Source organism: Cygnus olor, chromosome Z (assembly GCF_009769625.2).
Source record: "Cygnus olor isolate bCygOlo1 chromosome Z, bCygOlo1.pri.v2, whole genome shotgun sequence".
NCBI lineage: Eukaryota > Metazoa > Chordata > Aves > Anseriformes > Anatidae > Cygnus > Cygnus olor.
Window position 1 is genome coordinate 9365211 of NC_049198.1, and position 22654 is coordinate 9387864.

Sequence of the window (22654 nt, forward strand, 5' to 3'; positions counted from 1 at the left end):
CCACTAATTAAGTCAAGGTTTGTTGCTTGTCTTTGCTTGCAGAAAAAGATGAACATTAATTCCAAAAATGTTCACTTTGCCATGACATCCCAGTGCAAACAAGGCATGGGCATTAACTGTATTTGTCAAACCTAAGGTGGTTTTGTTCTTCCTACCGGACATTGATCTGAGCTGGCCAAATCAAAATGAAAAACAACCTTTGCCTTCTTCTGGGTGCACAGCTCACCCAGCCTACAGTGGGATGTGCCTCATTTGGCTTTGGCTCTCTAAAAGCACAACATCCATTCTGAGCTCCCTATTTGTACGTTAGGTTCCCTCCATACAAAGTTGGGACAGTGCAATCCTTCTAGGCTGAATCCCCTCATCCTGCCTGTCCTGTGTTTGAGACAGGATTGGATGAGTCAGCTCTGGAAGTCCCAGACTACATGGGGAGCTTTGAGGAATCCCCTAATCATCCTGCTTTTCCCTATGAAGTTATGGTCTAGGTTTGGAGAAGGCACTTGCTCTGCATTTAAGGGTGTTCCTAGGCTAGTAATTGCCGAACAATTTGTGTTTGCGTTGCCGCACAGATTCCAAGAGACCAGCTAAAGCAGTACACTGCAGAACTCCCAGAGGCTTCAGGATTATTTGTTAGTGTTTCTGGGAAATGGATTTTTCAGAGACTTGTCTTGAATATTTAACAATCTATTTAAATGTTAAAAAATGCAGACAGTATTACAGGGTTGAAATGACCTTAACAATTCCCTTGAGATCTACGTTTTGTTATCGTTTAAGACATAATGCTGTTTTCAGCTGCCTTTGCAAAAAGTTCTCTGTAATTATGTGCTTCTGAGCCTTGTCTGCTTGTTCTGATTTCTCCTCTGATGATTGCTGTGGTTGTCCCTACTGGTCAGGAGACTCAAATTGCTCTGGCAGTCAGCAGACATCCTGTCTTTTCCTCAAGGACCCTTCTGAAATTTTCTTTCACCACCATTCAAGTTTACTTTCTTGGGTGATGTTGCATCTGTCATGGGAGCAGAAGCCAGAAGATCTCAAGAAATAACATCCTGTTGTGACTAATGCCTGCTTTAAATACAGGTCACAATGTTGCTTGATTTGAGGCTTTTGAAGTCAAGAGAATCCTTCTGTGCCTGACGAAAGATTTGTTCCCAAATCATATCCTTTGCTATTGCCTTTACTGAAGTGAGCCTGCTAAACGGCTTCTGAGCCAAGGATGAAGAGGGCAAAGGAGTTATCACGTGGTGTTTCTTCTCTAGACCCTTTAATGCATGGGAATCTATTTACATTTTTGTGAAAACCAACCAACAGAAAATAATAGGAGGCAGGCTGGGTCTTCATGACTCTTACATTTGCACCAGGCATTTTAAATTCTTACCAGAGTGAATCCCTTTTTTCAGCCAATCTGCCACAAAGCTTTGTTAACTGACATTCACTGCTCCCACTGTTGCACTGGAGGATGATGCTGTGTCTGGGGCAGCTGGAGTCCTGGAAACCTTAGAAACTTTTGGAATCAAAGACAGATGCTAAACTTCATAATAAGCTTGGTAGGACCGTGGTTGAGAATGGGAATAATAGCAATGACTGAGCGCAGAGTGCAACGCTGATGAGCTTTCTGCACCTAGCAGCATCCTTGAAGCTATATATGAGAGAAGACTGTTTGAACCAGAAGCTGGAGTTGCTGGGAGATGTTTTCAAAAAGGAGTCTCGTGCTTCTAAACAGCTCTCTTATTTATTTGGGGGCCGAGGCTGACCCCAAAGAGAATGATGGAGGCTCCCTTGGGTGCCATTGCCTTTAGAGGCCATCTGGCAGGCGCTGCTGATTATAGGTCTGTGTCAGTTCTTCCTGGAGCAGTTATGTTTTGTATAGCCAGAGTTCTCAATGGCAGTTTCAGAATGCTTGTTGCTTTAGAAAGCAAATTACATAACTGTGGCTGTTGTTATGCAGGCATCAAATCTCAACAGCAATTGATCTCTTGGGCCAGCTGAGAGGCAGCCCAGCCCAGTGGGTAGGGTAAGGACAATGTCTTGGAGAGCTTAATTCAGCTACTCACCTGCCACGAGGCTTCCTCCAAGTCAGTTCACCCTTCTTCCAGTTCCCCTTCCCCTTTGTTTGTGTCGTCTCTTCAAATTGTGGGTGCTGGAGAAAGGGACAACTTGGGAAGGGTTTTTGGAAGGGGTGGCTCTAATTTCTTCGGGGAGCTTTTGGCTAATAAATCACTTCTGGAAACAGTGGCAATGTGCATGTAGTATAGGCAGGGAGCATGTGCTGGGCAGATGAACCAATTCTCTGTCTGACTCCTTTCTTCTGTTAACAGGCTGCGGGACATCGTTTGATTTTCACAAAAAGATAGACTATTTGTTTCTCGTTGGTACTGAAGAGGGAAAGATCTATAAGGTAAGAATGGCTTCTTTGTCCCTTGTTTTACATCCCCTGACCCGTGCTTGTCTTTCAGGTTCATCATCTTAACTGTTTGCTCAGACAGCAACAAAGTACGACTTCAGAGCCTGGTCCTGCCTTCAGATCCCTGTGGTGAACCAGAGACCAGCACAGAGCCCCAGAGGGTCACGGGGAGCTCTCTGTGCAGACCCAATTAAGACATTATTTTGCAGAAACGTTTGTAATGCAAACTGCATCCCAGAATGCTTTGCAGATTGCAGCTGTGCAAGTGAGGCGCTAACTATGATCAGAGCAGAAGTTAAAAGGCATCAGTCCTCTGTCCTTATGGCTACAGGGAAATGGCAGGAAAAATCTCATCTCTTTTCCTTTTTAGACCTGTTATCCTGCGAGCAGTGAGGCTAATGAAACCATATTTGCTATGGCTTGGTGTCCTGCAGCCCTTCCCTTCCACAATTACATCGCAGCTCCTTCCCCCAGCCCCACTTTCTCATCACCCTCCTATATCCAGTTTCTCACTGTCTCCTCTAATGGTGCTCAGTTCCTGCTGGCATTTGTCAGCCGGCCAGCTCCAGCCACATTGTGAGGACAGGGGCTGAGTTTTGATTGCCTTTCCATGGTGAGGGGCATTGCCCAAATGTTTGCATTCTGCAGCTGTCCCTTTTTATGAAATGTGTAAGACTTTAATATTGCCAAGTCCCCCGTGCAGCCAACTTTGGCTGAAATTGCAAGCGAGGTCAAAAGTTGTTTGAGAGGAGAGACAAGAAGACAGCAGGAAACAGACATTGTTTTTTTCTTAAGAAAATAAGCTAAAATAGCAAGTTTTGAGCTCTGCTGAATTTAACCCTGAATATAAAGCTTTTTACTGCTTATGATACTTACATAACTTTTGTTTGCCCAGCACGTCTCTGAGCTGGCTTTTCAGCTTCGTTAACATCGTAGCCACAGCTCTTCAGTGTTAGGATTGCACCATCAGCAGGAGGCTGACCTGCAGAGCGGAGTTATCCAGGCATCCCTAGAAGATGCAGTAAGCTCCTTCCCATGTCCTGCTGCAAAGTGGAAGCAAAACAGAGAAAAAGAACCCAAAGAGAACTGTATTTTGAAATCAGTATCAATCATTTAGGTTGACTGAAATTTGTCCTTCTGCCAGGCAGTATCTAGGGGGGATTTCTGAGTAGTGCTCACTTGCATTTGACAAGACAGGAGCAGAAAGAAAGTGGGAGAAATGGGGGTGCTGGGCTGATGGGTGATGGACAGTGGAGTAAATGCAATGGCTTCTTGTTTATGCTCTCAGGATAGAAAACATCTGTTCAGTTATGGGCAGATGTTCTCACTTGTCTGATCAACTACAGTAGTTGGTATCTTGGGTATTGTACTCTAAGTTGTTTGAGTACTGCTGTGTCTAGTCCTGATCAAAATGCAGTAAGGAACCACATGTTTGAACCACGATTTAACTTCCTCTGTGCTTAGGGGAGTGATGGGTGTCAGTGAGTACAACAGTGGATGTCAGTGTTAGGTGGGACCGTCAGTTACCTTTCAGGAGAAGTGTTCAGGCTGGTGTCCTGCCTGATTTACACAGTGAAGCAAATCCTTTCTGTAGGAGGATTGAATAGGAACAGAATTTGGGAGTGTTTGCACTGAAGGAACTGTAGCTGTGAATAATCTTTAGTGAAACTGGAGCTAGGATGGGTTTTAACACAGAGTGATCCCAGCACGAAGCCCCACAGGCATTTTAACCACTTCTTGGGTGAACTAATGCAGAGAGAGACTGTTGTACAGGATTGTTTCTTTTATTGGTATAAAGGCCGATTTCAGGGTTACTGGTAACAACAAAGCATTCTTGTGGCATTGCTGGGCTTTAGAGAAACATGGGACCATTCTTGCGTTGTGCAACACAGCCCTTTCAAATTCAGATGTTCCCATAGGAATGCAGAGGCAATCATCCATCAGACTGTATGGAGTAACACAGGGATGAGAGATCTTCAGTGTCTAGACAAGCAGGCCTCCACAGTACCCACAAAAAATGGGGCAAAAATGCTTGAACCCTCAGTGTCCCCCAGGAGTTTGCTACAAGCAGTTTCAGAAATTTCGGGATCAACAAGTTGCTGCTGCTCCAGACGTTTCTTAAGGACTACTGCACACCTTCATCACAACTTTTATTGAAAATCACACATTTGAATCCGTTACTGGAACTAACTGTGGATTAGAGCCTTGCCCCACATGGATGCTGAGGGCACTGACAGTCCCGCAGCCATTCGGGCAGCTTTTGGGTTCGATGGCTGCGCTGAGTGGGAGTGAGCTGCCTGGGTCTTGGTGCTGCACTCCCATGTCACTGCATGTTGAGTGAGAAGGACAGATTTCTTATGTGCTGTATGAGTCAGGGATCACACATGGACTGCTCTCCACACGGGCTGAATTTTAGATTATTTATTAAATAAATTGAAAAATGAATTTCAGAGAGGCATTTTTTCAAAGACCGGGCATACCCACAAATAGCATTACAATATGTTAATTCTTGAGCTGCAGAATGATTGCAGTGAATTTTTTAAAATGGCTTAGTTAATAGTATTTCTGAAGCCAAGAAATCATTATTTTAATTATACACAGACCTATCTATTGCCCTTTTACATAGAGAACAAACTGTTTCTGCATTAATGTGGTTCTGTAATACAAAACTGCCTCTTTGCATATCTTATTTGCTGTTTAGGAATTGTTCAGCTTTGGTACAAAAAAGGATGGCCTCTGAGATTCACATTAAAACTTTATTGTGACTTCAGGTCTTTGGTCAGAACTACTTCTTAGTCAGCAGAGTTTCACAACAGAAAAAATGTGATAAGATTTGTGCATTTTCATGTGAGAGAGGGTTTTTTCAGTCTTAGGCAGTTTGCTTGAGAATGTAACAAATTAATATAATAAAATTCAGTGCAAGACTATATAGAAGGAAAAGATTATTCTTATTTTCAATAAAACTGATTTCACTCTAACCTATTCTCTCATACCAAGCACCAGGACATTTGTACCTGTGTGGTCAGGCCAGGATTTCTTGCAGCTATACAGAGGACAAAGGACACTGGCTGCTGAGTTGTTAGCACATCTCTTGGGTTTTCCTTAATTATTATGACAAACTGGTTTCTGGACATGCTCCAACTTCCAGTTACCCTTCAGGAATGGAGAGAGCTTTTTCCTTGGTATCTTGTCTTGCCCCATCTTAGGCAAAGTTGTTTTCCTTGTCTGGATATTTTAAGGCTTGAGTTTTGTTCCTCATCTTCTTGCCACTCTATCTTTGTGGCTTCAGTTTGTTCTGTCTAGCTATCTTGTCATTTGACTGGCTGCATTTGCCATCAGTTAACATAGGTTCTTTCTTTTACCCTTTCCTGCTGTTTCTTCCAACGCATTCACATTCACCCGTTTCCACTTGGAAGCCTTTCTACAAATCTTAGCACTTCTCTTACAAATCTGTACAAGAGGACACTGAACAAAAGTCCAACAGCTTCAGATGTTGCTGTAACAGCAGTCCATGACACTGTGGGACACGTTTGTGTTGGCAGTTTCTGAAGAACAGCTGGGTGTCCTGGTCTGCCTGGCAGTGCTGATGTTGGGCAGTACTCTTCCTGCTGCCAGACACAAAATTCCTTTGAAAGAGATTATTTTTTCAGATCTGCATATTACTTTGAGTCTCAGTATTTCTGATAGGGAATTAAAGAAACCCTCTACGGTATAAGGACACTAATAACATCCGTTCACCATTGATGCAGAGGAGTTTTATGTTAGAGTAACATTTAGGATAAATTGAAGTTCTAATAATGAATATTATGAATAAGTTGTGTGTCCTTGGAGTTGTCCTTTCCTCTCAATATTCCTCCCATTTGTTTTGTAACCCTGTCACCAGTCATCTTGTTACTGGTTTCATGTATTGCCACAGACACATTCTTGCTTTCCTGTTCCGTCATAAAAACACCATTTACTATTCACACACACCACCATTTAAATAGGAGAAAAACACTTTCATCAAATTTGAGCAGTGCTGCAGAAGATCAGACAGGCTGCACAAATGCCAGCTCCTTGAATCTACTCATGCTCTTCAAAGCTGTCTTGTCAGAAGTTAGGCATCACATTTTCCAGTGGTTTTGTTTTCATCCTGACATGTGTCTAATAACTGTATGCTTTTTAAAGTGAATAGTAGCAGACTTTGCCAGCAGTTCTAGGTAGCTCAGAAACTCTTTTATTTGTTGAAGTCGTGCTTCTTTCTGAACTTTTTCTCAAGTGCATGGTGTTCCTTCAAAACACATCTTGGGAATACCACGGCCCAGTCTCACTGCAGGGACAATACTGAAGGATGGGATGAATGTGGCGTGGGACTGGCAGGCAGTGCCAGAGCACAGCGTATGGCTGTGGGTACAGGCAGGCGCACAGGGTCTGTTTCTCACAAGGGATACTAGCCAGGCCCTACAGGTCCCCTTTTGCTGCTGATTTCATGGGAAAACTGCGGGTCCCTTTCCTGCCAAGGCTTGGACCTCAGCTCTGAGCCAGACTTGCAGACTGCAAAGTGGGTCAGCACACCCCAGAGTGTTACAGGCCTCCTCTACTAGTGACCAGAGAGCTGCCCTTATCATGGGCTCAGCCCCAACAGGGCTCTAAAAGCAGACCTCTGAGCATTACAATCTGTTGGATGTAGACAGATCTCGTTAAGATCTTACTGATCAAAGTCATCAGGTATTAGGGACCTTCAATCCACCTACTTGGAAAGACAGCCGAATAAAGCAGCCTCTCTCTTGTGATGAATTACTCGTGACCCATTCTGTCTGTTCCCAGCAAAGTGACTTTCAAAACAAGCCAAGTACCAATTTTCCTGGTGGCTGAACATTAAGAATTATGAAGTAAAGTTATGGAACATGCCATTAAAGGAGATTTCAGTACCGTAATTACATGCAGGCACAGTGGCTCAGAGATAGAGTGTGCAGCAAACTATTAGCAAGCCATAGACACTGTCAGTAAATCTCAGTGGGACATGAGACACATTCTTGGTTCTGTTTCCTACCACAGTCCCCCTCCAGGGATGCTAGAGCTGCTGCAGTGTGAAGAGTTTAGCACCCTTAATCCAGTAGCTGTCCTAGCACACAAGGACATTGGAAGCAAAACGGGTCAGAGTTCCCAGACAGTGAATGTCATGTGTAATAAGTAGTTAAGCCTCCTGATTAGTTAGAGCTTTAATTTGCAAGAATTAAAGTCATGTAACACTTCAGCAATCCTGCTGCATGGGCAGATGATGTTTTGCTGCATTCACGAGGGAGCAGGGAAAGGTGCTGAAAAGTCCTTGTAGTGACGGTACCAAGGCAGACTGGCGGAAAATCCTGCAACCACCCTAAACTTGCTGTGTAGGTACAGCTTGCATGTGAGAAAACAACCAAGAGGACTTCATTCATGAGTTAGGGATCCCTGTGGCTAATGAAGGAAGCCTCTAGTTCCCTCTGTGGGAGGAAGGCTGGGGAGGATAACCTAATTTTTCTGAGAACGCAGAACTGACAGGATCTGGGTTGAGCCCTGTATCCTGCTGGTGCAGACAAGCAGATCACAATTTCTCCTCCCTTTCCTGAGCTCACACACCGGCTGGGGTACAGGGTGACCCACCTGCCCCCTGGGGGCATGGCTTAGTGCTGGCCACCCTCCCGCGGTTCTCATACCCCTCTGGGAAGTGATGAGTGGCACAAGGTCCCCAGGGCAGAGGTGTGTGATGCAGGCTGCTAGCCCAGGCTGTCACAGGGTGATGGCAGGGAAGGGAATTTAGGCGTGTTCCCAAAATCCCCCCCCGAGCCAAAGGGTCTGGTAGGTCATTCTTGTGCTGAGAGCATTATTATTAAAGGTTTGAATTACAGTTGCAACAGACCAAATGTACTGTGCTGTGTGCTCTGTGCAACATGAGAGCTGTTTTCCCCTGCCTTTCCAAGAGCCTGTTACGGAGGCACAGCAGGAGCCCCGGCTGGCAAGAGGCGATGGAGCTCCTCCAGTGGAGTATGGGCTCTGTAGCCTGTCTCCAGCTGTAAATCCAACCAATTTTCATCTCTGTGTCTGGCAGAGAGGAGCTCAATATTGCCTGCAAGTGGGGTGAAACAGCATGTGCTAAATGATTTAGTGTCTATAGCACCTCTGGATACCAGCTGCCTCTTCCCAGCCAGCCCAGAAGAGACTGGGAGGCCATACAAGTATTTGCACGCATCTTACTCCAGGAATACAAGCTCTGTAAGAAAGTCTAGCTGTGATAACTGACTAGTTCTTTCCATTGCAGTGTTCAAAATGCTATTCGAGCCAGTTTCTGGATGTGTTTGAAGCCCATCACATGGCCGTGGATTCAGTCAGCTGGAATCCCTACCACTTGAAAGTCTTCATTTCCTGCAGCTCTGACTGGACAGTCAAGATCTGGGATCACACCATCAAGTAGGTCCTGCTGGGTCCTGGCGTGGCTGGTGAGGTGTAGCCTAACAATCCAGCTGCACATGTTGGTTCTGCTCACACTTCAGTCTCAGTTTCCCTCTTAGGCATTGATATTGCTCTCTTCTCTCTGTTCTCTGTGGCTGAGGAATCAGATTGTGCTCCTGAAGTGTAAGGTATAAGGTTTAGCATCAGCTGCTCCAGAAATTTGCCAAGCAGTGCAGCCCAGCAAAGAGCCTGACTGACCTGTCTCTCTTCAGACAACAACCTGCTGTGGCAGGGTTATTTTTCTGGAGCAATGATCTAGAGAAATGTTAGGGGCTGGTCTATGGCCTGAGGGGCCAGACACCTCCTAAGAGCCAGAGAGGCCCCAGAAAACGGCAACATTTAAAAATACATAATGAAGTTCAGGGTTGGTGGTTGAGGAATGTTTGGTTTCAATCATAAATTGATTTTGTTGTACATCAGTCAGAGTCAAATATTTCCTGTTGCCAATACTGCTCTAATATTCAATGGTGTTGTCAGAAGTCCAGAGAGGGAAAATCACTTTTTCCCCTGTGATTATTAAGCAGAGAGACTACATCTCCCTGTAAGCAATGGAAGCTTTCAAAATGGTTTCAGAAAGAAAGAAACATCCTACTTGTCTTCTCAACGCAGTGGGACCAATACAGGCCCATTTAGGTTGATGCTCAGCTCTGCTTTGCCTTTGGCTCAGACCCTGGCTGGTATCTGGCATAGGGAAATACTCCATCTCCCACTTTTACAGCTGGCCTTGTACATAGGCTGCAGCATCAAAATGTTTATAGCTCAGCGTTTCACTTCCAGAGTGGCATCTGTTTAATAGATCCTGGGTCTCTCTTTACAGGACTCCAATGTTTATTTATGACCTGCATTCTGCTGTAGGGGACGTTGCCTGGTCCCCTTACTCCTCCACGGTCTTTGCTGCAGTCACCACTGATGGCAAGGTGAGAGACTGGGAGCAAAACTGCTCTGATTTGAGCTGGGACAAAGTCAAGGGAGATCAGGGCTGAGCATGGGGACAGGTCATCCCAATCCTGGGCAAGCAAATCGGGGAGCTGAGGATCGGCCACCAGCTGGAATCCAGCCCAGTGACTGGGGCCAACTTGTCTGAGGTTTGCCTGGGCTGCTTGGGAGGGCAGGGTCACTTCAGTAGCTTGAGGTCCCCAAACTATCAATTCATCTTTTGGCCAACCTGATTTCAGAGGATGCAGAAGTCCAACAGAGTTGAGAAAACTTGGGCAGCTGTATCTCTTATTCCTCCTCCCTATAGGCCTACCACACTTGTAAAAGCAATAAGGCCAGAAATCTCTCAACTGCATCCCTGCCATGCAAATTGCTGATGTTAAATCACAAATTGGTGAACCTTTAGCAGATGCTGAATGTCAGCTGCTTCTCACTGCAGCCTCAACAAGCCCTTTGTAGCTGCATGTGGGCATTCTCCCCTAGGTGTGGGTCCTTCCTGGGGGCCAAACACAACCTCTGGCATTAGCTAGCCAAGCCTCCCTGCGGTCCTGGTTTTCTCCTCATACTCCAGCGATGGAGGTATGTAGAGGACAGGAGGGAAAACAGGACAGGGGGCAGGGAACAGGTTGCTTTTTCCTATGCTTTCCTGCCCTTGGTGTGGGTATCCCTGGGTATGTATTGCTTTCTTGATACTACTCCCCCTCATTGAGGTGAGTGTTGCAAACACATGCAAGTCCCAAATTCCTCATGCCAACCACATCAAAGCAGGTGTGCGTGCCAAGAGAAAAACACTTAACTCCCTCTATGTAAAAACAGCTCATTAACAAGTGCATCCTTGGGGATGGAGAGATGATTCTCCAGAGGAGGGCACCCCCAGCATGAGCTGACACCTGGGCATTGGTTCCAAACCTCTAAGGTAATGGGAAGCAATAGAATTAAGTGAATATATTCTTATATTGATACTAAAAAATCAATTACAGTAATATGCCCAGGGTCAGCCAATAGAACTTTGTTCCCATTAAATAAAATGAAATCAGCATTTTCCCTTTGTATCAGGCTGTCTCCAAGAGTAATGACTTGGTAATGAAGTACTTAGAACAATCCTAATGTTGAGATGATGGCGGTTATATTTTTGCCCCTAGCCATCCGTCCTAGTAGCTCAGATGGTTAATTCAGGCCTGGCAAGTAGCCAGGGCATGTAGCTATCTGTCAACAGTGGTTTTGTACTGTAAGACCACATTGCTCTGTCACCATGGGCTACATGTTTTGCTGGTGTAAATTGGAAAGTCTGTGCAGTTTGGCCAAATTACTCTAGCAAAAAGATGGCCTTTATATATCTGTATCACTGAATTGATGCCTTAGCAACTTTATTGCAGTTTAACCTTTATGTTGTAGCAAAAAATTCGTTTCACAGACTCAGTGGCTCAGGCTGTGAATTTGTCTCTCTCAGGCTATGCAATGGAAATATCTTTACTGGTGCATCTGGCCTCCCTGGGAACTCGAGGATGCTGCAGCCTAAATAAAGCAATGGTGGTGCTTTTTCCTCTGCAGGCAGAATTGAGATTGGGCCCTTTATTCTAGAATCTGTCCATCCCCCTTCTCACATATACCAAATGAAGGGCCTAAAGGATTCGGTGTGATACATGCTCCAACTTGTTCCCCATGTGAGCTGTTGTGTGAGCCCCCAAACCTGGCTGGAGTTCACAGCTCTGCTGGAGTGCTGGGTTAACTGTGTGTAGTCCGTTTGCGTCCTGGCATCTATCTGTGGGGACAAGGAAGAGATGTATGCAGGCAGTGATACATCCTGGCCAGCATGAGCAGGTAGAGGTTTAACATGGGGCATAATTGGATGTCTTATTCATGTGCTCAAGTTTCTGCTGCAATAGTTCATCTCCAGGGAGGCTTCTTGCTAGTCACTTGGGCTGGGTTCTTTGTCAGAGCTTTACCCTTCATAGAAAAGCTCCTATGGACTTGACAAGAATTTGTGCAATGAGGTCTTTCCATCCCAACCCTCGTCTTAGCCACAGCTGTCATGACGAGTTGTGTTGCTGCAGAGTCACATTAGCTGCATCATCCAGAGGCCTGGAGTTCTTATGGGGCTATGGATTAGACAGAAGACTAGCTCGTTTGGCAGCACCACACCCAGGATACACACCTTGAGTAGGATCTAAGTCTGCTTTATGCCTTTAATCCCAGACTCTCAAGAGTGACCATCAGGCAGGAACAGCCCAGCATTGTGCTGTGTAGCAGGAAAGGTCAAGGCAAGAGCTGCCTTCCCACTGCAGTACACTGTCCAGGACTGATGCTGATAGCAATCCTGGACCCCTGCACTAGCCACTAACCATGTTGATTGCAGCAGGGTAACTCTGAGACATGGTTTAGTTTCTATTTTAAACAGAACCTTTTAGATTTGCAGTGGAAGTGGAATACACTTTTTTACAGCCTTTTCGTTCTTGGAGATATACCACTTTGTAGCAGAATTCACTTCTTGGGAATAAGTCAGCACCTCGCAAAGGACAGGCTCCATTAATGCTGGGAAAAAAAATCTACATTAGCAGGATACAGAAAACTACAGGACATGCAACCAGAAAATAAAACATAAAAGGCTTCCTTTTCAGAAACAGCCTTGAGCTTTGCATCCACACATAATTATGCCTGCAAAACTTGAAGATTGCCTGGAGGTGGTTTTAAAATCAGGCCCTTATTGTGGTCTTAAAGAGATACCTGGAATATTTTAAAAAACACATTTCCTTACCGAAGCTCATGTGTCCAAAATTTATGTATGTATTGTCCCCACAGTTGGTAAGACTGACTTGGAAATCAGTCTAAGAATCTCCCAGTCCTCCTGCCTCCAGGAGGTGGGGATTTAAGAAAAGCTCTAAGTATCAGGAGCATTATGATGAAACCTGTGAGCTGGCAGATGGGCATCTCTTTCAGACAGCACCACCTCTTTATAAATAACCCAAGTGTGCACGTTCCGCAGCTGATGCAGTGGATACTAAATGCTTCTGTTCCTCTTCATCATGTTCTGGGTAATTTCCTTAGCGTCCTGCTCTGCCTGATGGCCATTTTATTTCAGAACGAGCATAAATGACTTGCAATGAAAATTGAAATAAAATAAAATCATCCCTGAGACATGCATGTCTGTGCCAATGCTGCCTGAAAAGAAGCTCCCAGTTCTATAGCTAGGTGCTAAATAAATGGCTTGATTTTAAAAAGAGTGGACAGTCAACTGCTTTTATGGAAGCTAGTCTCTGCTGGATGCACTCAGAGCAGTTGCTAGTGAGCATTTGGCATTGGTTTTAATCAGTTTGCTAAGTCTGCTACAGTTTTGCTCTGTGATTGCATTTCAAATGACACTTATGTTCCTTGAAGACTCCATAGTGTTTCCTAAAGCAGACAGGTGGAGAGATCTGTTATTTCTAAACATGAGTCCCGCAGCTCAGATGGCTGGCAGCAGCTCTGCGGTCCTTCCAGCCTGTCTCCTACAGGGACCTGGGTGCAGATACTGATGTGATTAGTACTGAAATAAATGAGGTTAGATAACACCTCATTTCCGTGGTTTTAGACTGTAAGTGGTAGAAACCTAACATGAAGAAAAAGGCTAGCTGGGATCAGAGACCTGCTTTGGAAATAAAAAAAGACTGTGGAGGTGGATTTGGATGCCAAACTCCTACATTCAGGCTGCAGAAGATCTGGGGACATTGGTCAGCTTATTGTAAGAACAAAGGGCAGGGAAATGGGTAGGGGAGCAATTCAATCCCTGCAGCATTCAGCAGGATTCTCCTTTGGGAGCTTGCTATGAGCCTATCTCAAACTTCCACTTGAAACAGAAATAACTATTGAAACATGTAAAAGCTCGATTCAGAGACCTGAAATTTCTTTCTTAGAGTTCCTTTACTTGCTTTCCTTCAGAAAGGACGTGGTGTTGGAAGGTTGTGCTGTACATGGGCGATGCTACAAACATTCAAGTCTGGCACACTCTGGGCATGTGGATGTTTTCTTATGCTGAATTCATGCATGAATTGTTATGCCTGTTAAAAAAGCCAGACACCCCTGTCACAAGTGTTCCCAGATGTCTGGATCCCGGGCTGGAGGCCACAGCTGCCCCATGCAATGACTGTAATGGCACTGTCCAGCTGTGCTTGGTGGGTCTGGAAAAAGGATGGCTTTGCAGGGACCTAACAGCAGCCTGACAATGCCTACAAGGAGGTCGTCAAGAAGTTAGAGCCAGGCTCTTCACAGCAATGCATGAAGGGACAATGAGACACATCTGAGGTTAGATATTAGAAAGGAATTCTTCCCTCAGAGGGTGGTGAGGCCCTGGCCCAGGCTGCCCAGAGAAGCTGTGGCTGCCCCATCCCTGGCAGTGCCCAAGGCCAGGCTGGATGGGGCTTTGGGCAGCCTGGGCTGCTGGAGGTGTCCCTGCCCATGGCAGGGGGCTGGAGCTAGATGGTCTTTAAGGTCCCTTCCAACCCAACCCATTCTATGGTTCTGTGATTCTGTGACAACAGCCGAAATGAATTGAAACAATAAAGCTTCAGACTGGATGTAAGGAAAAACTTTTCCATCATGAAGTCAGTCAAGTAGTGCAACATCTTACTCAGAGAGGTTGTACCATCTCTCTGTGGTGGTCTTCAAGACCAGACTTGGTGGAGCCCTGAGCAGCCACACCTGACCTCAGAGCTTACCCTGCTTTGGGCAAGAATTTGGACTTAGAGCCTGCTGGGGGTCTCTTCCAACCTGAATTGTCTTGTAACTCTGTGACACTATGAAATGTCCTTGTGTGAGAAGGAGGATCCCAGGAGCTTAACAGCAGGTGACTTAGGAGCATGCATTAAGTACAAGACCATTTGCCGTTATGTTTTTGTGGTTTGTGTCCTTCATGACTAATACAGCAAGAGCAGGGTGATGTTATAGCTGCCCTTAGTAAATATTGATAGCTTCTAGATAAAAGCCATCTGAGTGCACACACTGCAGAGAAAGCAGGGCAGACATATGCTCCAGGGCTCCAGGACTCTTCCCCCATTAGTGAAGCTGTTGACCTTTCAAGATATGAAATACTTGAGATGACCTTCAGGATACTAGCTAATGCTTTGTGCTGCTCAGGAAGCAGGCGTGCCCTTTCCTGCTTATATAAGCACATTTTACTGGACAACTGTTTTGTATGAGGAGTCTTGAAGACCAGGTTTCTGTTGTATGTTACAGGATAAGATGCTGAAGAAGTGTCTGTGTCTTGATACGCGTTCTTTCCCAGCTAGGTGAGAAACACCAGTTTAGCACTGCCACGTGCATGCCTTTATAGAACAATTCCCAGAGACTTGCTGCCCATTTAACATTGACTGGAAGCCAATCTCTGTCTTTAAAAGCTTGAGTGACTTTGCAGATAAGAGGCTTGCTAAACCTTTCAGATTTGCAAATATTTCAGAGGGTATTTTGGACCTAATCCTGCCTCTCCTTGTGGGGCACGAATCAGGTATGCTGGCAGACCTCTCGGCGTCGCTCACTACTTTTGCCCAGGAGGGTCAGGACTGTGAGCTCCTGATGCTGCAGATATCCCTGCCACATCCAAGTCTTTCATCCTGTCCTTCTGCAGGAGTCTGTGGGTCCACCTGTGCTCTGGGGACTGCTGCTGTCCTTGCAGGGCTGGGCAATTGCTGGTGTGTGAAAACACTAAATGAGTATAGGTCGCTTTGCCATCACACAGAAGGACCTTTGAGCAAACTGAAGTGGGCAGGGACTTTCTTAAAATGGCTTCTAAATTGCATTCACAGCAAAGTGGTTGTTTTTGGGTAAAACTGCTCATTTTCTTTTACCACAAACCCTAAAAGGCTCTTTCTTATTCCCTGCTGAATCTTTGAGATTGATGTGGACTGCTGGGCAGACTCATGTTTGCTTTTAAACAAGGGTTGGTGACATGTCAAAGCTCAGAGAGGTAGATGGACAGAGTCCCTGAGATTAATGGTGCTTTCCACTTACTGCAAGCCAGCCAGACTGTCCTTCCTTCTCTTCCCGCAGCCACCAGGCTCTCTGTGCCCTGGGATTTCTCTCCCACAGCAGCTTCTCTTAGTCCAGAAGACCGTTGTGTGTTTGTGCAGGGTCCGGGTCCTCACCTCTATCCTGCCACAGCTCCCAGGCTTCCATAGGGTGTTGTGGTGGGCTCCAAACCTAAAGATGCATCAGCCGGCTCAGGACACTGCTGCTCACTGCCTTGTGTCCCATAGCAACTGGGTGGCAGGTGAGGTGATTTTGTGAGCACAGTAGTTGGTTTCAATGAAAAGTCAGAGTGATGAATTTAAACCTTTATCAGTGGCTTTGCATGGAATATTTCTTACGCAGATGCTCCCAGGCCAGGTTTTCATTACTAGAGCTATTAATCTGTCAGCATATGAAATATAACATTTTAACAAAACCTACCTGCTGAGACTAACTATTTCATTCAGCCACACAGGAACCAACTTTGCCCTTTTCTGTTTGTATGAATGTGTGAACAAACGTGTGTGAACAAATGGCTTGGGCAGCATCTCCAAAGATTTCTTTGATTAACCTGTTTGACTTTGTGTGAAAACCTACTGGGGGCACTGAGCCCATCAGGAATATCTGAAAGAGTTTAGCAAACTGCTCCTCGATGCTTTTCTGCTCTTTGCTATCAGCTGCCACTGGGAATGGCCCCTCATTTAGGTTTGAATTTGCAAGTGGGGGTGACTGGCATTAGGGCCACTGAGAGCTCCCCAGTTGTCTGCTCCTTCCTCCCATACAGAGACAGCAGCTCCTGAACCTTGATGTTTGTTGCTTGCCATTTTATAACAACCTGAAATCTGTGCTGGTTCTTTTTAAATGCCAGTCTCCAAACCATGACAGTTGTCTGTCATGACAATGTCTGTCTGACATGTCTGTCTGACACCTGTCTTATGAATAGCTTTGCTGGCTTGCTGCGGGACTGCAAGTGGCAGAGAGATGTGACCGCTTCCCCCTTCAGACTCTGTGCTGCCCCTGCTTGTGCCTCTGCCTGCCTTTGCATGCATCCCAGCACCCAGCACCAACTCTCCACGGGGTGTAGCCAGGACCCTGCCAATATGGGAAGAGATGGAGCCTGATCCTAGATGAAGAGGAGGTAGTTCCAGCCTGATACTGGGGGCTGGGCAGTGGGCAATGGTAGGAAGAGAGCCAGGGGACTGGCACAACTGGGATGTGTTTGTGTAGCAGAGCCCTGGCAGATTTGCCCCAGGGCACGTAAGGAATTGATTGAAACAGCCTTGCAGTTCTTCACCGTTCAGGTATTTGATTTGGGCTGATACAGTAGGGAAGTGTCAGAGGACAGAAGGAAAGACTTTTTGCCCACTCTCAAGATCATAACAAGGCAGGAGAGAGTAGGCAGCCTAAATGTGCTATCCAGAAAGACTCTGGGACAAGGTAATTGAATGATCTATTCATAAGCACTGGCAGATCAAAGAACAGCCAGTCTAGTAAGGCTTTAGTAATGCCGTATCACATAAAGCTGAGCTAAAACAGTTTTTAGAACTAACAGGCCTGGTAGATCAGAGGAAGGAGACGTAATTCATCTATTCAGGGTGACTTCAGGAATGCTGCTGGCACAAGCCTATAAGGAAACTACAAGGCAGGTGAGAAGGTGGAAGTGGCACAATGGAAATCATCCTCAGTAGTGTGCAGCACTGCTAAGGATGCTTCAGGGGCAGGGCTGGTGCTGAAACTCAGCAGTAATTGTGGTGGGACTAAGTGGGCAGGACTTAAAAGTGCTTTGGTGCCAGAACTGGAACTGTAAATGAGCTCGACAACCTCAGCAGCAATTTGTAATGAATGAGATAAAACTCAATAAAAACGCAAACCAAATGTGCTGGGGGAAATGAGCACTCACTGGGGAAGCAGCAGGACCATGAGGCAGGCTGGGGCCGGGGCTGACCGCGCTGCTGTGCTCTCACCAACACCGCAGCTGTGCTTCTGAGTCAGACCCTGGCAGATGCAGGGGCAGTCACCCCATAAACATGAGCAAGGCTCAGGCTGGGCTTTGGGTGCTGGTCTTTAAAGAGGCGTCATCCCTGGTGTTACAGAAGGGATTGCAGCATAGTGCAGAGGTCTGGTTGCTCTTATCAGCCTAGCATCACACGAGTTCAGTGCAGATTAGTTTCTCTGTTTGGCTTTCACCTTTCAGAAGTGATGAGAAAAGTAACAAATTTGGTATAAAAATGAAGAGCAAAAGGAGGCTTTGTGAGGAGGTGTGAGAAACATTAGCTCAGTTTGTGATTCATTCCAAAGCATGCTATTAATGTTAAAGAGAAAAAAATAAAAGAGTTATGGGCAACACAAGAAAATCATATTACACCAAACTGAAGTGCAGCCAGCTCTGGGGTAGCATGTATCAGCCATTTAGCACCAGATAACAGCTTTCAGGAGTGTGCAGGACCAAGACATGAAGAAGATTACCCTAATCACTGAGACTGCCAGAGCAGAGCTGGTTGGCAGGAAGTGGTGACTGACAGGAAAATTAGCTCAGATAAACAAGCACTTCCTTGTAAAACAATGTGACAGGGTTTTCTGTGGAGGTTAAATGGTCCTCAGCCTGTCTGAATGAATAACAGCTCTTCCGCATGCTGAGGCTTCGGTTTCTTACTGACTTGTGGGAGCTGAGTCAAATCAGCTGAGGCTGAGGCTGTTTTCCTACCTTGTCAAATTGTGAGCGACCCAGTTCTTAGTGAATGAGGAAGAGCAGAGAGGTGCAGCCCTACAGTGAAGCCCTCCCCTCCGACCCCATGTTAAGCCAGGTGGCACAGACCCTCTCCTCCCTGCTGTGTTGCACGCTTCGGAGCAGCAGGCGGAGATGCTGCAGGGCTGAGGGATGCTCTTGGTCCTCTCCTGCACCCCAGGGCATGCAGCCACCTGGCTGGACCCAAGCAGTGGCTTTCCTGGACTCCTGCTCATCCTCCTGAGCTCGAAGCTACCTCTGAACATGCCTGTAACAGAGCTGGGGTCAGTCCTGCTCCACTAGCATGACAGTGCAGTGAGCACCCGTGTGTTTGTAGGTCTGCCTGGTGCTGGTGTCAGGCAGCAGAGGATCAGCGTTCCTGTGTCATCCTTGCAGAAACAGGGAGGCAATGAAGGTTTTCTGAGCCAGGTCCCCTTTCCTCCTGCAGAGCCCCTGCCTGCCCCATGCGTTGGATGTCTTACAGCCCGTTCAAATTACGCATGTAACTTGAAAATGTCTTCCTAGAGAAAATTAACTGTACTGGAGCTGCTCCCCAGACTGACCTGGCTGCAGTGGGACTGTAGCAATGGCATAAAGTAAGTCCTCCAGCACATGGCAGCTTGGCCTCGATGCAGGCTGGGGCTGCCCTGCCTGCCCAGTGCCTGTAGGATGCACCGGTGCTCAACAAGGGTTGGGGGTGACCTGCCAACTTGTTAAATATATTACTTGAGAATTCGAAACAAATCACCTGCGGAGTTGGCTAATGGATGAGGTATCATGATTCAGTCAAGAAAATGAGGGAAATCCATCACACAGACAGTGAAAGCCAACCAAAGAAAGAGATGTCAGCTGGTAAAGGGCAGAATGATATTAAATCACCCCTCACCTTTTGCTCTTGCACTGATTTTATTCTTTGTTGCCAAGTTACCAGGTACATCTGCTTTGTTCTTACACACATCCATATATTTCCCCCAGCCTTGGTTCTGGTTCCTGCCAGGTTGTTTTTGAGCATGGGGGCATTGTCCAGACCAGTGATGGGGGATGAAGGCTTGTAAACCCAGGAGAAAAGGACAGCAAAGGCTGCATCCACTGCAGACCCAGCTTGTGCTTGAGGCATGCAGTAAAAGCAGAGTAGGTCAAGGTAGCTCTTGGGTTCTCATCCTCGTGGTCCACAAATGTCAAGTTGTTTCTCCTGCTGGCAGAGAGCTTGGTTGCTTTTGTGTGGTGGTGCTTGGAGGGTGCAGCTTGCCCCTGGGTCCGCTGACATTTCCTTCCCTGCTGCTGTGCTGCAGGACAGGGGGGACAGCAGAGCATAAGGACAGAGGGCTGCAAGTCTCCTTGGAGCTGCTGGAAGCTGCTGGGCAGAGGAGAGCTCGGGCTGGCTTTCAGGCTGAAAATGCAGCTTGCAGAGCAGGTGGGGAGAAGTGAAGTGCTCAAAACGCTGAGCATGGTTTGATGCTGGAGATACATTAATAGCCTTGGATTTGCACTGTGCCAAGCTTACAGAGTGGCCATGAGGAGCCTTACTGGGGAGTCTCTGGAGGTGAGATGTATTTGCATGATTCTGGATGCAACTGAGCTGAATTTCTCCTGCAGCTGTTTGAGAGTCAGGCATCAAAGCTGCTCGTTTGTGTCAAATATTTTCTGCAACTGTAACATAGCAGTTACAGCCATTATTGCCAGTACCATGGAGGCTCTGTCGTTACCCTGATGGTAATTTAAAAATGTTCTTATTGAATAAAAAGCATCTGACAAAGGCTGCAGGATCCACCTGATCCCATCTCAGAGATAACTGGGCATCTGCTAAACTTCAGTGCTCATCCTCGGGGGCTACTGGCTTATCAGAGTTACTGTCTTTCCTTCAAGGAGAAGTTTGCTTTGAACATCTGCCTGGCATCAAACTGTCTGGCACTTTGGGGTTGGGACTCCAGGTTTCCTTTGGTGGTTGTTGACTGAAAAGCCCTTTCCCATTATTTCAATGCCTATCAGAACGAATTAAGGTGTCTGCTGTGGTCTGCAAGCAGCAGGGCTGCAGACCCTGCAGGTCCCTGGCTTGCTTCTGCAGGATCTGCAGGAGGTGTCAGAGAAAAACAACTTTATCGTCAGGAGGCTCCAGCTGCCTCTGGGGACATGCACTACAGTGGAAACACTTTTCAAGGGCTGCAAATCAGGGGTTTGAAACCTCCACGCTGGATTTTCTAAGCTGTTCCTGGATAAGTGCAGGTTGCCCATCACTGGTTTGTAATCACTAACAAGGATACAATTTTGAGGTGCTTTTTGTTCCTACGTAGTTATCAGTACCATTAAAACCCAAGCTGCTGTCCCAGCACAGGCACTGCGCTGGCATGTCGTTATGTGCTGTCTTCCCATCAAAGTTACACTTTCCGCTTCTGGGACCATGAGCAAATTGCTGTATTTCCCAGGGATTCATTGAACTATGAAATGTCACGTGCTGTTAAGCATCGCTGCCTTCCTGCGTTGCTGGAGATACAAGCCTGGGCGATGCTGTGGTACTGAGAGAGGAACTGGGGGCCAGATGGGTAGAAGCATCTGCCCTGTGAGCTGTAGGAGTCCACGATGATGTGACACGCTGTATGTAAGTGATTATGTAAATACACTTCTCTGCCGCATGTGGAAATTACACAAACATCAGCCCTCGTCAGAAAAGCCAGTTGGCACCAGCTGCCTGACAGCATCCGGGGGACAGCTCTCATCCCCTTGGGTCTGATGCTGGAGTCATGCTCAGGGTCAGGTGGCACTTGTTGGGGTCAGGTACCCAGAGAGGGCTCATCTTGTGAGCCCTGAGGGCTGTCTTTGCAGGTAAGCAGTGATCTGTAGTCTGGGGGGGTGAAGGCCACTGGGGTGGTGGGATGGAGAGAAGCTGTGTGCTGCTGGTGAATCTCTGAGATGGGAAATCCAACTGGAGCCTGATCCGTATTCCTTAATTCCATGACCTGAGCCAGCTGGGCAGCTTCTGGGACTAGGACCCTCAAGGAGAGCTGCAGGATTTCAGTCTCCTGTTCTTGGGGCGGAAAGCCCTGCCCCAAACCCTGGGCAGATCTGCAGATGGTGCCGGTCAGCTCTTTGAAGCAGCACGAGGCTGCTTCAAGTGCTGTGCAAAGCCCCATGCCTCTTTTAGGATACTCCCAAGGCACAGTGTTGGTCTGACCCCATTTTCCCCTCCCCTGAGAGTGCCTGTAAGCTCTAAATCAAAGCCTCTGAAGTCCTTCCTAACGCCTGTGGCCCACCCCTCCATCTGGAGTGTCTGCCAGCTGATATGAGGCTGTTGTTTCCAGCTGGAGAACTGGAATAGTTTGTTCTTTTCCATGATTCCCTTGGCAAAAGAAAACAAGCCTATTTGTTTAGAAGCTCATAAAAGAGGAGCTTTATAGTAGGAACATTCATAAACTTGTTTGCTTTTGACCTTCTCCACACTGCTGATGGTTTCGAGTTCTTGTCCCAGGCATTCTGCTTGTCTGGGCTGTCGGTGGCATTTTTGAAAAACAGCCTCGCCCACAGTAATTTGCATTGCTCAGCACCCCCCAGCTGAGCCTTCAGACAATGCCATCTTTGCTACACTGCACTGCCGGCTGTGGTGTGCAGGTGTGATACACTGACAGCCTTGTAAAGCAGCAGTGCAGACCTCGCTGCTCAAACAAAACCTGGCCGCTGACTCCATGCTGCCTTTGTTTTTCTGGATTAATCGATGCTACTCAAGCAAGGGGTGTTTCCTGGGCTTTCAGGTTAGTTAGCATTGAGCTTGTGCCATTGGGGGGAGAGGTGAATCACGTCCTTAAATTAATAAAGATGTGTTCTGTGAAGGCAAGCAATTAAGCCTTCAGCGAGTGTGGGTCATGGGGGGCTGATGTGCTTAAAAGAGAGCTTGTTCCTTTTCGGAGACAGTAAGACAGCAGGCATAAATACAAGGCAGGACAGAAACTCTTTTTGATGCCTAGAGGAAGGAAATTGGGATTACTTTGGCTGGAGTGTGGGACCTCGAGTTTCAGGTTGAGATTCAGAATTTAGCTCTGGCATCTGATACTTTGAGTGGATCAGTCTGACATCTTTTTTCCAGCTATTCTTTTGATGACGGGGCACAGGGAAGGGCTCTCCAAACTGCAGATCCTTATCTGTGGCTGATGCTTTGG

At 46.6% G+C, this 22654-nt stretch overlaps 1 protein-coding gene across 4 annotated transcripts in view; it reads left to right on the plus strand.

The window, feature by feature from the left end:
• DNAI1 (dynein axonemal intermediate chain 1) overlaps positions 1 to 22654 on the plus strand; it is a 143652-nt gene that overhangs the window by 91822 nt on the left and 29176 nt on the right. For all 4 annotated transcript variants that reach the window (XM_040542104.1, XM_040542106.1, XM_040542105.1 and 1 more), the window contains 3 exons: positions 2316 to 2395; positions 8679 to 8827; positions 9687 to 9786. In XM_040542104.1, coding sequence (XP_040398038.1) covers positions 2316 to 2395; positions 8679 to 8827; positions 9687 to 9786 — 329 coding nt within the window. The remainder of the gene's footprint in view (positions 1 to 2315; positions 2396 to 8678; positions 8828 to 9686; positions 9787 to 22654) is intronic.